Here is a 17,375-nt window from a genome sequence, read left to right as displayed (position 1 = left end):
GATGCTGCCTCCTAAGGACAGTCCAGCTAGTCCGTCCCTTAACCTGGGAGGAGAAAATCTGCTCCCCTCAGAGAGGGTCCGCAACTTTGGGGTCCTCCTGGATCCGCAGCTGACATTGGAACATCATCTGTCAGCTGTGACCAGGGGGGCCTTTGCCCAGGTTTGCCTGGTGCACCAGTTGCAGCCCTATTTGGACCGGGAGGCACTGCAAACAGTCACTCATGCCCTCGTCACCTCAAGACTGGATTACTGTAATGCGCTCTACATGGGGCTGTCCCTGAAAAGTGTTCGGAGACTACAATTAGTCCAGAATGCAGCCGCGCAAGCGATACTGGGTGTACCTAGGTACACCCACATTACACCTATCCTCCACGAGTTACACTGGCTTCCCATTGGTCTCTGAGCACGATTCAAGGTGCTGGTTGTCACCTTTAAAGCCCTACATGGCTTAGGACCGGATATCTTCGAGACCGTCTTCTGCCGCACACCTCCCTAAGACCGATAAGATCACACAGGATGGGCCTTCTCCAGGTGCCATCAGCTGGACAATGCTGGCTGGCGACGCCTCGGAGTAGGGCCTTCTCTGTTGCCGCTCCGGCCCTATGGAATGAGCTACCCCCAGAGATCCGGACCCTACCCACTCTCATGGCCTTCCGAAAAGCTATTAAGACCTAGCTATTCTGGCAGGCCTGGGGCTGTTGACCTCTGGATTGAGGAGGCCCCACTTAGATTGGGTGCATGTTGTGTCTTTTTAAATTTGCTGTGTTTTATCTGTTTTTAATTTCTCTTAATCTCTGTTTCTGTAAGCCGCCCAGAGTCCTCCAGGATTGGGCGGCCTATAAATTTAATAAACAGTTAAACAGCAACCCAGGGCTTTTTCCACTCCTCAGCAACAGCTTGCTTAACGACAGCAACAATTTATGACCATAATTCTGGGCTCAATTGTCAGAAGTCACAAACTAGCTGTAATATGCAAAGATACAGGTCTGTTGTTTTAATTCCCTTACCTCCATTGGATATGGTGCGCTGAAGTCAACTTCACCTAACAGCCAATCGTTACTTGTTGGTCTATCTGCTTTCCAAAGCTCCTCATAAAAGCCATTTACATCTCTTGTATAAATAGTAAAAACAATGCCAGTTTCCTGCTGTACTTGATAATAAAAAGATAAACAGCCTGACATTGGAGTTAGTGTCTTAGGTGAAACCAGTTGAGCTACTTCCTGAAAGTGCTTGACGTAGAGGGAATCCACATACATGTAATGACCTACAAGAGAAATATATTTGTGAAAATAACATAATTGTAGTTTCATAAAATTATGTACAAAGACATGACAACAATAAGCTCAGAAGCTATATTCTCAGAATATTTGCTACTCTGATTTAATATATTTAGAATCAGTGTGTCTGCAACTCTCAGCACTTGGATTATCTGCTTTACCCCGGTTGCTTGATATGAACACATCACAGTATTAAAATATATTCTGTTTAGCTTATAGTATAAGAACCAGCATATTCAAAGAGAGAAAAAGGTTTTAATAAATAAATGTAGAGTTTTGAAATTAGACTAAATCTAAATCTTCTAGCCAAAGCTATACAGTATGTTCTAATGAAGTGGATAGCCAAAAAAAAAATTTGACTGGTAGGCAATATAACATTATAGGATATCTCAGTCAGTTATATTATATTTACTCCTAAATAAATGAATAGAATACCGTAGTAAACCTAAATTTATTATAATTACATGAAACACATAGATCAAGATGCATATGTTAATTCTAATTCACGTTTAGTGTTTTACTGCAGCCAAATCAGTACTGAAACTGCATGTCCAATATCTTTCAAATTGCAGCATATGTAACAAAACTCCTTTCATATTTTACATCTCAAGCAGAGTAAAATACCAAAAAATCAGTCAGCTTGACATGAAGAGGGAAAAAATACCAAAGTAATACATATTAAAAAGGGGTATGACAGAATACAAAGAAGATGATGCTTCATTGTTTTTGTTGGTTTATGATGTTTAATGCCAAGCAGAAATTCCACAATAGTAACAAGAGCTGATGTTGGCTGATGTTTTTCAAACCACTAGCTTCACAAATTGGTCTTTTCCCATTTGGATTATGAAAAACTATTGGCTTGACATCTGGTGCCCTTTTATGGTTCTGGCAAATTTCTGATTTCCCATGAACGCCCAGCACAGATTTTATGTTTACTGTAATTTGTTCAGTACATCTTTGTTCTCCTCTTTTAGAACTAGCAATCAGCCTAAAGCCTAAGCAAAATTATATGGGACAATACATATGTTAACCCTTATTTAAAGTTAACCTAAAGAATATTTAGAAATTTCTGGATTCCAAATATGCAAAACTAAAAAAAAAAAAAATTACTAAAGATTTTATTTATTTATTAAATTTATAGGCCGCCCAATCCCGGAGGACTCTGGGCGGCTTACAAAGAAAGAAAAAGAAAAACAAAATAAAAGAATAATTTAAAATTCCCAACACGCATACATTTCTGATCGGGGCTGGACCTTAACAATAAGGTCAACAGCCCTAGGCCTGCCGGAACAGCCAGCTTTTAACAGCTTTTCTGAAGGCCATGAGAGTGGGTATTCAACCAACACTTTGAATTGCGTCTGGAGACCAACTGGCAGCCAGTGCTGCTCGCAGAGGACAGGTGTAATATGGGTGTATCTCTGTACACCCAAAATCGCTCACGCAGCTGCATTCTGGACTAGCTGTAGTCTCTGAACGCTTTTCAAGGATAGCCCCATGTAGAGCGCACTGCAATAATGCAGCCTTGAGGTGACAAGGGCGTGAGTGACCGTTTGAAGTGCCCCCCGGTCCAAGTAGGGCCGCAATTGGTGCCTCAGGCGAACCTGGGCAAAGACCCCTCTGGTCACAGCCAACAGATGGTGTTCCAGTGTCAGCTGTGAATCCAGGAGGACCCCCAAATTGCGGGCCCTCTCTGAGGGATGTAAATCTTTACCTCCAAGGATCAAGGACGGACTGTCTGAACTGTCCTTCGGGGGTAACATCCAAAGCCACTCGGTCTTATCGGGATTGAGCACCAATTTGTTCATCCCCATCCAGATCCTGACAGCTTCCAGGCATCGGCACATCACGTCCGCCGCTACACTGAGCTGGCACGGGGCAGATAAATACAATTGCGTATCATCTGCATATTGATGGTATTTTATCCCGTGCCATCGTATGATCTCACCCAGCGGTTTCATGTAGATGTTAAATAGGAGGGGAGACAGGACCGAACCCTGCGGCACCCCACACTTGAGGGGCCTAGGGATTGGCCTTTGTCCCCCGACCAACACCGACTGCGACCTACCGGAGAGGTAAGAGGAGAACCACCGTAAAAGCTGCAACTTTTATGTTAGTAATAAGTTCTTTTTAGAAAAAGTGGGTGAGCTTATTTTATTTATTTTTATAAATAAATTGGCCCCATCCAGAACCAAAGATGGAAAATCCTTGTCTGGGGGATCCAAATATTCACAATCACTCTGTCTTGCAAGGATTGAGTCGGAGTCTGTTTCACCCCATCTAGTTCCCAACAGCTCTGGGATAGGACGTCCATGGCATCACTCAAGAGGCTTGGGGTAGAGATATAGAGCTAGGTATCATCCACATACTGATATCACAACTCAAACCAACAGACCACCTGAACCAGCATTCTTTCACATATTTCTAGTTTTAAGGAGTACATCACAATACCACTTCATTTGTTGATATAACTGAAAAGTCCATGCCAGGGATAGAATCTACTCAGTTTATGGAAAACAGCTATTAATTTCCAGGTAACTTGAAAAAGTCCAGGGAAATAGACTTTGTTTTAATGAGATCTTAATTATAGAAATTATAATTATCTGCAAATTGTGTTTGTCTATTTGATCCTTTGAAAATATTTCAGAAGCTGTGAATACTCCATCTTGGACTTTTCCATACTAGACCATCTGAAGACAATCCAGAATTATTCCCTCATCTATACTGATATCATTTTGTGACCTATTCTTAGTAAAGTAATTTCAGTAATGCAGAAATATATAAATGCATTTCTACGGGCTTTTAACCCTTCTCCTTTACTACATTGGCTCTTATGAGTTATTAATATAATTATTCTAAAATGATATGAAGATTTTGCTTGTTTTTAAAATGCTCCCAAATTCTATGGTACACAGGTTGGATCCTGGCCTCTCCAATTTTCCAGAAACACCCCCCCCCCATGTAATCAGAGATGAACTAACTTTTTTTTTAATCAAACTCAAAACACCATATGGAATGAGCAATGTCTGTTGAATGAGGAAAAGTAATCCTTGCCTTGCACAGCTGCTCTACTTTTAGAGCTAAATGCATCTGTTGCACTCAGCTTTTCCAGTGCACAAATATAACACATTGTGGTTTAACATCTTCTCAAAGGTCTCTAATTTAAAAGTTAAGAACTCAACTCATCCAATTTGCAAAAAACAAACAAACCCCAAAACTCTAAATTGGATTTTTACCAGAATTATAACTTCTTTGTTATTCAAAAGTTTTCTTTCATTCCTTTTCTGAGTATTTGTTTCTACTCTGGGACATTCTTACATTAGAAAATATCCATGGAGATCTTAGTTTTCCAACTTAGTTGTAGTCTACTATCCTTGAATATTACAAGATTTGAAGAAGTTGTTTTGCATTTTACTTTTATACAGGTTCTATCAGTTTATTTCAATCATCATTGTGATCTTGGTATAATCCCGAAAACATACATTGTTTTAGTACTTCTAAGAACCAAATGAATTAGATGTATTTTAATTCTCCAAAAAGAATTATTTCTATTGTTTCTTCCTTCTATTCTATGTTATAATAAAACATATATCTCATAACTGGATATGGATGTGCCCTTCGTAGAAATGAATCTTCTGAAAACTCCCATTAAAGGGGGTGGGGGAGAAATATACTTTTTAATGATTTTTCTTTGGTAGCCCCTCTAGTCTCAATCTTCTCCAGAAGGTATCTACTGCTTCAAAATAGGGTCTGACCATAGTTCTGGGAAATGCATGAATTCATGAATATATTTTTTCTCTTCCAGCACTGAAAAATTATTCAAAGAAAGTTTGGGTAAAAACCTCAGAGCTATTTATTTACCTCACATCTCACCAAATAAGGAACCTTTTCCAGCAGATGACAATTTATTTTAAAGTTTTATTTTAAAAAAATCAGGTCACTCAAAAAAATTGAATCAAACTTTGTTTTTGAAAAACTTACATCTCTGATATTTAGGCTGGAGACAAAGAATTGTGTGATACAAAAAGAAGAAAATTATTTCTAACTGATTTCCACAGGACTCAAAAAGATAATTCAAATATGTTTATGCCAGAATAGATAGATAAGCTTAAACAATTTTACAAAAAAATCAATAAGATAACAAAGTAAATTATTTATTTTTTTAATGATCTGGATGTTCAAGAGTTGGTATGAAGTTTTATTAATTTCTTTCTCTAGATTTTCTATGTGAGCATAGCTGAGAAAACTATAGAGAAATTATTCTTGGAACAATGCCTGGATTTAATTTAATAAATAATTCACACCATACAAATGTATTGTAAACTGAATACTATAAATGAAATATAAAAGCAAGCCTGAAAGCACTTAGTGCAAAAATGTAGGTCATAATTTGTTTTGACCAAAATATGGTTATACTTTATATGGGAAAACAGTTATGAAAAGCTGAACCTTTGTGTTTTCCGACTCCCTTTCTCCCTCAACACACACAAAGAATGCCCCATTTATGTCAAAATTGCCATTACCAAATTCAATTTGCAGTCGTCCCTCCCCCGCCTCATCTATTTTTAAAACATGCATTTTTTAAAACTACATGATTATAAAACATTCATTCATGATGCTATTGTATTCTAATGAGAGAACTTGGAAAACAGCATTGAGAACACAAATGAGAGAATTTGGAATTATTTGTAATTAAAAGTTACAGATATCTTCTATCCTGCTCTCTTTCAAAATAAATAATTCTTTCTTGCTTACCAAATTCACTCCTAAAGGTATGATCTTTTGGAAGTATAGATTGTGAATTTCCTATGTTTCCACCACCAACAAACCAATTAACATTTGGATTCCAGCGGTTCATAAAACCACAAAGATGATTTTCTTCAAAATCACATTCTGCAGTTGAAAAGAATATTAAAGCACATAAATATTTGTGGTTTGGCACCCATGACTATTTCAATCAGTTATTATTATAATATACTATTATAATCAGTTCAGTGTTCTATTTAAAATGTACTGTGAATGTTCAGAATGTTCAGCTTTAATCCTACATATGTGTTACTATCATCATCCAGCATGCCATTAAAAAGAACAAGAAAGGGAAGCGTAAAGCAGGAATTGGTGAACTTTTATGATATGTTAAATCGAAGGTCCCTAATCCCCAGGCTGGAGACTGGCACCACTGGGCCACTGAAGTGAGTGAAGCCCCATCCATGCAGACACGTGATCCAGGTAGCATCTGAAACCACACCCTCCATAAAGTCTATGGCTTCCAGAAATTAGAATTAAAATTCAATACTTGTGGAATGTCCATGACGGGAATGTCATCACTCTAAGCAAAGCAGAAGTGTCTGCAGAATAATATCCCAAGAATATTCTCCAACAACTGAATTATGTACCCCAAGCATGTAGCCTGTCTTTGGACCTTTCTGAGGACCAGTGATGTCCTGCAGAACTCTGGGTTTCTCTTGGCTAAGTCCTCACAGCCTTACATTCAATGACATAGAAGATATTAACAACTATACAAAAGATGTTACAGAACCTAAAAAGCAGGTTTCAATGTTAATTCATTTTAATTTATGAATAGCTACAAACCAGTCCTGAGGCAACATGTTCTTTTTCACAGCTGTTTTTTATCTTAAGTTCTAACTGAGAAACAAAGATTTCTAAAGATTTGGAAGCCTGGGCAGAACATCATAATTAGTCTACTATAATTATTCACAAATACACCACTTGTCAGGTTAGGATTAATAAAATATTTCAATATAATATTGAATTTCTCTTAACTAATACTTTTATGATAATAGATTCCCAATTAAATATTACATTGTCATGCTATTTATACGCAATTACTACAATAGCTACTTACCTATGCAGTAGCCAGTTGAAATTTTGATTTCAAAAATTGCTATGCTGGCAAAAGTTTCTGTTCCCAGTATACCTTCCAGTACAATCTATAAAATAAGCATAAAAGTAGAGTGAGAGTAAACACTGTGTTTTAATAAACTGGTTTTAGAAAATAAATAGTTTAAATAACACTGGTCTACAAGGAAAAAGCCTTAGAAAATGAAAGTAGCTTAATTTTACCAGAATTGAGTCACTAATAAAGGAAAATTAAGTCCTGAATATTAATTGGCTCCAGGTTCCAAGATACAGCTTCAGGTCAAAATTGTATCAAAATAATAAGAGCCGAGGTGGCGCAGTGGTTAAATGCAGCACTGCAGGCTACTGCTAGATCAGCAGTTCAGCGGTTCAAATCTCACCGGCTCAGGGTTGACTCAGCCTTCCATCCTTCCGAGGTGGGTAAAATGAGGACCCGGATTGTTGGGGGCAATATGCTGACTCTCTGTAAACCGCTTAGAGAGGGCTGAAAGCCCTATGAAGCGGTATATAAGTCTACTGCTATTGCTATTGCTAATAATTCAAATTTACGAGGGAGATGTGGATTTTGCTCCATAACTTTTCTGCAAAATGTGATATAGCAATGAGAATGGTACCAACCAATCATTATAAATTTATCATTTTATTGATACCAATAACATAACTTTCCATTCATTTATTGGTTTTTCATCTAACATTTTCATGCTTTTTGCATAAAAAAACTGATAAGCTCCAATATTAGTTTAAATGACAAGGTTCCATCTTTATTCTAAATTGTGCTTTTTGGCTTTTCTCTTGTGAACTGCAGTAGGATCATCCTTGGGGAGATTCCAGCAGTAATCAACAAGCATGAATGGACTCTATTTCCCTTGGCATCTTTTCTCCATGCCTGCAATATCTTGATGGAATCTCTCCCCATGCTGATCACTCACTGCCCCACAGTTCAAAGAGAAAGTCTAAATGTGAGTATAAGAAGTGAATTTTCAGTCACATGTTTGCCGCAAGTGCTTTTTAGGACCTAAGCAAATTTTCCACGTGTTTTTCAGTCATCAGACTTGCTATTCTCAAAGTGAAGATAAATTTATACCCTTCCACGTGGTACCATTTTCATTCTTTTATTGTACTTTGTCAATAAGTTACAAGGCATCATGATCATTAGACACCTTCCTCCTTTGTAGGCAAATATACTTGTCTGTGTATAAATCCTTATAATGAAATATCTTGAAAACTTTAGCCAACCAGCATCTTTATCACCTGTTTTCTAATTCATCTAATCAAAATATGTAAAATCAACACATTTTATCTCTGAGGTCGATAATTTCCCAAAATTGGTAGACCAGTGTAATTGTGCCACAAATCACTGGTTTGGGGTTACCTTTCTCTTACCCTTCTTACAATAATCTCTTGAACATCAGTCTTTCAGAGCAGTGCTTCATGTCTATGTTAGTAGAAAATGTCTCTAAATATATGTTCAGATTGAGAGAGAAAAAGTAGTTATGCCTACTTTGTCATATGGAAATAAGAGTATGTCAGGAACAATAAATGATGCATTGGAATGGGTTATGAAATACATGCAATGATAGAAAAGAGATAGAATCATGAATATATGATTGCTGAATGAATGTAGACCGAGCATAAAACTGAATACCCAATACAAAATAAGTTCATTGACAAGATTTGGTCATAAATAGAGAATGACTATAGATTCTTTTTCATTTTTCTGCACATGCAGGATGGGTTGCCCCACTGCCCCCGATCAACTGACCATTGATCCATTGGTTGTCAATAGGAAATGACCAGTTTTTTGCTGGAGACTGATACCATCCATGGGCATCAGAAAATAATTGGCCCAAAGTCACAAGTCAGCTTTCATGCCTAAGGTGAGACTAAAACACAGTCTCCGGGTTTCTACCCTGATGTCTTAATCACAGCAAACTGGCTCTCCCTATGAAAACTAAGAAAGTAATGAGTTGATGAAATTAATGAAATATTCAAAAAATAAAGGTGAAAAGTTTAAATATTTTAAATGTATGAAGTGTTATATGGATGCAGGGGAAGCAAAGATGATTTGCAAGGACAGAAAGGATTTAAATATAATGCATAGTGTCTGGATTTGGTGCAAACCAAACATATTTGCTATATTTGCTTTTCCCTTATCTTAATGTTTTCATTACTTTTTCCCCACTTTTAATAACATTGCTGTTTTCAAAAGGGTAATAGATTTGTATATATGTCTGTTTACAAAACTATATGAAGAAATATCAAAGTGAAAACGAACATTGTACTCTAGATAATAAACTATTTCCCATTATTTTTTCTTTGAAAACTAGTACAATTTTCTGGTTTTGCTAAGAAAAGTCTAAAATATAGAGCAATTTTCTTTTCTGACATGTTTTATAATATCCATAAGGACAGCAGGTTCCCCTTCAATTTACACATTAATTAGAACATCTGATATGTTATCAAAATGGATGTGTGGATGTTCAGTATCCTTTCACAAATAGTTAAAATTGTTCCAAATATTTATGTTTCATAAGAAAATAGATAAACATTTATGAAAAGTTCTGTAGTTCTTTCGATTTATCTACAGTTGTATATGTATGTAGTGTGTAATAACTGGGAACGAATGCAAGGACTTGTTTCAGATGCTTACCTTGAATCTGTCTGTCCTATTTTTTACATCTACACTGGCTATGAGCCAGCTCTCTGAATGTTCTGTGGTTGTCCAAAGCAAATGATCAAAGCTTTCACCTTCCACTCTTATATATAGGTTTAGGGTAATAGAACCTAGTGGCAATTCTGAAGATGATGAAATCTGATATATAAGTCGAATACAACTCCACTCTCCTGTGTATAGTTCTGGGCTGAGCAATACAGCTGTGTCACCACTTGTTCCTCGTGAGGTATCCACAGAAATGTAATGACCTGAAAATGTACAATGATTGGATTTGAATAAGAAAACATGCCTTACTGATGTTTAGCACTCTTAAGTGCAATCAACCTCACCCAACATGGCCAGTAATTGAAGGGAAATTGCCTCTTGTTCTTTTGGTTCAGATGAAGGTTGTATAGAAATCCAAAATATCTGAAAATTATCATATTGGAGAAGGGTGGATGATTGAAATATAGTTTGCAATACCCGTCCATTCTCTGTAAAACTAAATAGATTTATGAGCTGCTTTTTAATTTATTATTATTTAAAATAATAATAAGATTTAAAGAAATAATAATATAGTTATTTCTAAATAAATAGTTATTTACTAAATAGTTATTTAGTAACTATATGTTTTTCATAAACAACCTATAGGATTAAAATTGCTTATACATTTATCATGCATTATATCCTTAATTAAAGTTTCTCAATTTGAAAGTAAATTATTTTACAGCTTTTGAATATGTGAGTAAGATTTAGGTTTATTTCACAGGACTAGGTATGAGGGTCTGTTTGCATAATGCTGAACTAGTAAGGTTTTTTAAAATTCTGGAGTGCAAATTGGATTTTGACAATATTATCCTTTTTTGTTATTTATTAAATATCAATGTATACTTGACATGAAATATCTCCTGATTGCCATGATATAATTATAATGACAAATGAAAAATTCTTGGACTCCAGACCAAACCTTTTCAAAGCAGCTCCCAATAAACTTAAAATCACAAAAGATGAAAATAATAACACAAAAGTTGCACAAATGCATACTTGCCTCTCAAATAGCATTACCCAGCAGTATACAACTGTTTATAACAACCCAGCAATTTTCTGTTTCTACAAAATGTAGGCAGATCATAGAAATATGTGCACTTATCTTTACTTCATATTAGTGTTACTTCATATTAGTGTTTTAAAATGTGCTTGTGTTGGTTGGGGATGTGAACATGCTGTATGTCTGTATTTGCAAATATGAAAGAAAGATGCATAGGTTGACAGGAAGCCTATATGTATGTTTTAAAATTGTTGTGCCAACTGTTATTCACGTCAACAAATTGTCAAATATATTAATTTCAAATAGTAACTAGAAATAGATTTTGAGAAAAGCAATAGCTTATTTTCAATGGTTAGGGGATCTGTGGTCTTTCAGATGCAAAGAAAAGCATACTGCATCTATTTCTGGGAAAGCTACTGAGGACAAATATTCTATTTCTTTGCAAAATAAATTCACTGTGGTATATACATTTGTAAGAATAAATCAAAATTAACCTTGAATCTGACCTGAAACAAATGGTACAAAACTGAAACAAGTATCTTATGTAACTTAAGGGGGGGATTTGTACTTTATATAGAAAATATGTATTCATGACTTGTCTTTTCCTGTGTATTCTATGCTCATTTGACTTGTTTTTAAATATTCTTTAAATTAAAGCAAATAAATAGCAGGAAAACACTTGATTGAAGAAGTGGAAATATCAGGAACATTACTGGAGAAGTGATGATGTAAATGTTATAGCACCAAATTTTAAAAAATATTAAGTGTAGTTAAACATCAAAGGAGGATTATAATAAACATAAAACTAATATAGGTAGGATGCCATTTCACCAAAATCTAATGAGAAAAGTAGTTCAGGGTGGATATGGGTTCCTAAAGGAGGTGCCAAAAATAATATTCCAAACAATTCCAGTTAGGAAAAAATGGACAATAGGAAAAAAAACACCACTGTGGCTACACAAAAGGCACGGAGGGAGGGGAAGAGAGAAGGGGGAAGGAGGTAGTCTTCATTTTGGCTTTATTATTGTAAAATAAATGATGCCATGTGTAATATGCCATGTGTTCTTGTTCATCAGAGGTTACATTTATCTACTTTTAAGAACTGTTAAAGATCAGATAATTTGTAATATGTCCTATACGTAAAACCATAGAACTCGAAGAGGGTGCATTTTCTCTTTCACATGTACATACATGCATGCATGCATATGTACATAAAGCATAATGCAAGTTATTGTTTTAATACATTCTATATTTTCTAGAGTTATTTGAGGTGACCTGTACACTGAAGAAATAGAAAAAACACATTTCTTCTTCAAAAAGGGACAAATTACAGTCTAGGCAATTTGACACAATATTGAAAAAACGCAAATAATAAAGATACAAATTTTGAAAAAAAATGTACTAATTATCACAAACTCAGGATTGATTTGTCAAAAGCAATTTGACAGACTAGCCATATCTCATTTATTTAAACTTCCTTATTAGACTACATTAAGACTTCAACAATACATTTAACAAAGTTCTCTATACCATGTTGATTAGCAATCTGAATAAGTGGGCATAAGGTGGCATGACAATTAAATAGATACAATGCTGGCTGAAAATCATCCTCTAAAAATATCTATCAGTAGGTCCTTGGAAGGAGATCAAGCTCGATGCCACCAAGACCAGGTCCTGGTCCTATACTCTTCAAACACAGAAGTTAGTGGTTATGGCACCAGGCTAGAAAGTGGGAAACCATGAATTGAAGTCCCACCTTATCCATAAAAGCCAACTGGGTGACTTTGGACCAGTCATTCTCTGTCAGACCAACCCACCTCACATGATTATTGTAGGGAAAATAGAAGGAGGAAGGTGTTGAAGGTGTATTGGATATGTTCACTGCCTTGAATTATTTGTAAAAATAATAAAGGTAGAATTTAAATAGACAAAGAAATAAAAAAATATTAATAGCTTTGAAGAAAAGGAGAGGAAATGTTTTTACCTTTGCAGCAATGCTTTTGGGGCCCACGAAAGTCCATTAGGGATAATAAATGAGTTTTATTATTTGCCATGCCACTATGGCAGCCATCTTGTAAAGAGGCAAGGCTCCAGTCCTTCTCTTTTTAGGAATTTACTCACCACATATTGCGAAACTTCCAGCTGTTCTCTCAACTACAAAAGGTTACCTATCTCTGCACTTATATTTAATGTATGTTAAAAAATTAGCTATTTAAATACCATGTTTATGGTTTATGTTTATGTTAATCTCAGAAGCCAGAAACCACAGTATCTTGTGGTCTAACTATAATTTTATTAAGCAGGTTCCTGAAAATGGTGAATAGTCAAAATAAAACATGACAATAAAAGAATTGTGAAAGACTAAGCAGAAGATTCGTTTACTTCAGCAGTTTTTTCCCCACAGTGGCCACAGACAGGATAAGTGAGTAAATCATCCTGCCTACTCAGGTTCTTCAGTAACTGGCATTTACTTCTCCTAAAGGAAGAAAATTATAACAAAAAACTATCCCGATATTTTTAACATAAGTTGGTGGCCATAATTATATTTTGTGGTAAGAAATTTTACTGTTTAACTTTACATTATGTAGCATTTGTGTTTTGAATCCCCACGATTTAACTTAATTGGATGGTGCTGGACTGCAGTACTTAGTCAAACCAGTAAATTTCTCTGTCCATTTGCTCTAACTGCATAATAAAATTTTATTGACTTTTTACCAAACTAAAATGGAAGCATTGGTATCTTTTCCACATCTTTTCTTCAGCCTATGGATCTAACTTATGGGTGTCAAACTTGCCGTGTCACATTGATGTCACACGATGTATCGTGACGTTTCTTACCTTCATAGAGCTGGGGTGGGCGCATCCCACATGTGACGCATCTGGCCCCCGGGCCACCAGTTTGACACCCCTCTAATTTAATCACTTTAGCTAAAAAATTTTGCACATTACTCAGTTATCCAATGTCCTTTTATTATGCAAGATCCTACACATTTTCATATAGCCAGAGAAGTGTCCAATAAAGTGCCATAAAGTTATCTGAATAATGTTCAGCAAAATATTGAAACTTCGGAAATCTCCATATACCTACTATATTCTTCAATACTAAATAGTTTATATCATTATATGATTCTTACTTAATATAAACTGATTTCCACTAAATCCTAATTCTGGAAGTTTTTAGTCATTTCATAACAGTAGAGTTTCAAAATCTCTTGTTCTCTGGCTTATGTTCACTGGCTCTGCGATGATTTTTCATACTCAATTTCACATCAGAACAATTAAAATTATTTTTAGCTGCAGATGGAATGGATAAAATCAACTTTCTAAAGCACTTGCTTATTTAAAGAAGTGAGTTTACAATAAAAGTGAAAATATTTTTTAAATCATGAAAATTATGACTAGATGAATTTTCCATTTAAATCACTATTATTTTATGTAAAACAGCTTAGATTCAATTATTTAAATCCAGTTAAGCCAGTTGATGAATGGCGCTGTAAAATAAGGGGGTTACAAATAATAGCTGTTGTTCCATCATCATTATATTAATGGAAAGTTGGGAATTATTATGCAGGTACATAATTTCTCTTAAGTGAAATGTGTATGTTTCCTAAGTGGAAACATGAGAACATTTAAGAAAATAAAAGTTACAGTTTGCCAGTTGATATAGTTAACATTTACTTTGTATCAAGTGTTAAGTCAGAATTGTTATGATAATAAATTCTATTTTAAAAAGGACATTTTGTTACAATTGTCTTATATGGCCATGATGAGAAGAGTAACAGTACTGTATGGTGGAAATTATATAACAGCGGTCTGTTTTCAAAGCTTTTTTATTCTAACTGCTTATTCATCATTTTGCATATGTTCATACGTGGGTGGCAGAATTTCTAATGTTCCCATTTTCAGACACACAGATTTATAAAATGTCTGAGTTCTTTCCTTTCTAACACTGCTTTCTATGGAGTTTTGTTCATTCGTCCTAATCATGATATGAACATGCCAGGAATGGTACAGTTGCCATAATGTTGTACTGGCATTAAAAATGCCCAGGTTTTAACCCACAGATGCTCACTGGAAGACTTGGGCCAGTCACTCTCGCCTCAACCCACCTCACAAAGAGTGGTAGTTAGGGGGTGGAGGGGGAGAGATAGGATGTAAATCAACATAAATAAAAAGCTTTCATCTCTCCACTACATCTCAGGTATTTCAAGTCAAACAATTGTGCTGGTTTCCCTCTACTTGTAACACAAAATTTCCTATGAATGCTTGCTCCACTCATAAGAAAACAAAATTCTTTTGGATTTAAAGTAGGTAAATTTATTGCAATGAGCAAGCAGTTAGGCTATATAACCTTGGAAAGTAACTATGTGTTCCTTAGCCCTTGTCTTTGTGCATGTTAAAGCAGGACCTCCCTGTTGCCTTTGATCTGTTTACTTACCAAGTTTTGGTTTAAGGGGAGGATGCTAACTACTTATTTAATACCAAATAAATGTCTCTGTTCTTATTTTACCATCTTTTAGAAACACCCAAATTTCATTTTCAGACTCAGAGACCAGATCAAATACATAGACCAGCTGAAGAAATTAACACACAATGGCTAAAACAATCCCAGAAAAGATTCTTGCAAGTCTAATTTAGCATATACTCCTTATACTTCAGTGAATGAGGAAGATATCTATCTGACTGCTTACAAATGCTAGCTGTCTGTGGAGGACTTAAAATGTTTTTCACCCTTGTAACAGATCTTGCATATCTTCATCAAGGTCATATTCCTTACTCTTTACAGATAATTCCTTTACAAGGCCGGGACAGTCAACTTCTACAGAGACATCTATCTGCACATAGTCCAAACAGTCCTTCCCAACATGCTTCTCAGGTCTGTACTTTAGACCAGCAGCCCCCAACCTTTTGGGCACCAGTTCCATGGAGAGAGGCTTTTCTGTGGACAAGAGAAGGTGTGATTTTGCATGCTACCTGTATCCTGTGGATGGGGCTTCGCTTGTTTGCATGGTGTGGTTTCTGGCATGCTGCAGCCTGGTGCCAGTCCATGGACTGGGGGTTTGGGACCCCTGATTTAGACACAAGGTTGTACCTGTTTTTGAAACACAGATTTAATATTCTATTGAAATATTCTTGGATGCAGCTTCATAAACTGCCTAACTGATGTACCAGAGGATACAGGAGGAACACAAGTTAAAGTCGGAGGAACTACCCAAATATTCATGACACTTTCCTTCCTCTGCACTTGCAGTCTGTCAGTTGACTGGTCATACATCTTTTCAGAAGAGCACTAGACACAGGTTAACCCAATTGATAGGTCACAGCAGACAGGAAAGAATGCAGGGTTCCCTCCTTTTTTACCCCATTCTGGGATGTGATGCTAGTTCGCCTCCTCATCGTGCACCCTGGATAGCACCGTAGTGTGAACCAAACGACTAGCAACAAGTGGCAGCCAGACTACATTGAAGAATTGGCAGTTAACGACAGTTGGCAGCAAGATATCTTTGTACAACTCCTGGCTCTCTAAATACAAGGCAACGGATAAACAAAATGGGCCTTTTCAGGCCCAAAGGTCAAGACAGATTGGGGACATTGTCAGAATATGCCAAATTAATGTTGAAGGGCTTAGCAAATCTAACTGCCTCCTCTCTGAGGACCTGAAGTCCCTGGGTAAATTCTTTGCTGACTGGAGACTCATACCCAGTGTCAGAAAAATGGTGACCACTTGTTTCCATCTGAACAACAAACTCATCAATGCCACCCCAAAGGCCTACTGAATAACAACCTACTCGCTTATGATTCCCACCCCAAATACCTCAGACAAACTTTGGATCGGACCTTCTCCTATAAAAAAACACCTAGAGAACATGTTTGCTAAAATCAATACCAGGAACAACTTACTTTAGAAACTAAGAAGATCAAGATGGGGAGTCTTAGCCTCTACTCTCAGAATATCAGCACTAGGCTTGGTCTACTCCAGCTGAATACTGCGCCTATGTTTGGCTTAATAGCTGTCACACCAGCAAGATCGATGCTAAACTAAATGATACAATGAGGATCATAAGCAGAACACAAAATCTACTCCTACTTGCAGGCTCCCCATCTTGAGCCACATTGCACCACCAGCCCTTCCGAAGGCAGGAAGCCTTAGTGAAGGAGTATAATAAAATTATGAGAAACCCACTTCTTCCTGTGCACGCTGATCTTCTTCCAATTCTATCAGTTGGCAGGTTTAAATCCAGGAAGTTCTGTCTGGCACTCGCTCAACAGCTGTCTAACAACTTTTGACGTCAACACACAGCAGAAAGTGAAATGGGCTGCTGAACGCCCATATACAGGCAGTTACGTAGATGAACCTACACAAAAGGTGCCAGGTTTTGACCTTCCCCACCAGCATTGGTCAACTGGGTTAGCAGTTGGTTAGCAGTAGTCAGCAGTAGGGTAGACAGCATCACCACCAGATGGATTCGTAACTGGCTGACCAACCGCACTCAACACGTAGTCCTCAATGGAACTGCAT

The 17,375-nt window shown here is 36.5% G+C and overlaps 1 protein-coding gene across 1 annotated transcript in view; it reads right to left on the bottom strand.

Moving 5' to 3' along the window:
- MAMDC2 (MAM domain containing 2) overlaps window positions 1–17,375 on the bottom strand; it is a 60,497-nt gene that overhangs the window by 20,812 nt on the left and 22,310 nt on the right. Inside the window, exons 3-6 of the mRNA XM_032212577.1 lie at window positions 9,805–10,076; window positions 7,141–7,225; window positions 6,030–6,167; window positions 1,008–1,264 (exon numbers count right to left, since the gene is read on the bottom strand). Coding sequence (XP_032068468.1) covers window positions 1,008–1,264; window positions 6,030–6,167; window positions 7,141–7,225; window positions 9,805–10,076 — 752 coding nt within the window. The remainder of the gene's footprint in view (window positions 1–1,007; window positions 1,265–6,029; window positions 6,168–7,140; window positions 7,226–9,804; window positions 10,077–17,375) is intronic.

Source organism: Thamnophis elegans, chromosome 3 (genome assembly GCF_009769535.1).
Source record: "Thamnophis elegans isolate rThaEle1 chromosome 3, rThaEle1.pri, whole genome shotgun sequence".
Taxonomy (NCBI): domain Eukaryota; kingdom Metazoa; phylum Chordata; class Lepidosauria; order Squamata; family Colubridae; genus Thamnophis; species Thamnophis elegans.
Note: the sequence above shows the minus strand (reverse complement) of the source record. Positions and strands in the feature narration are given on the sequence as shown.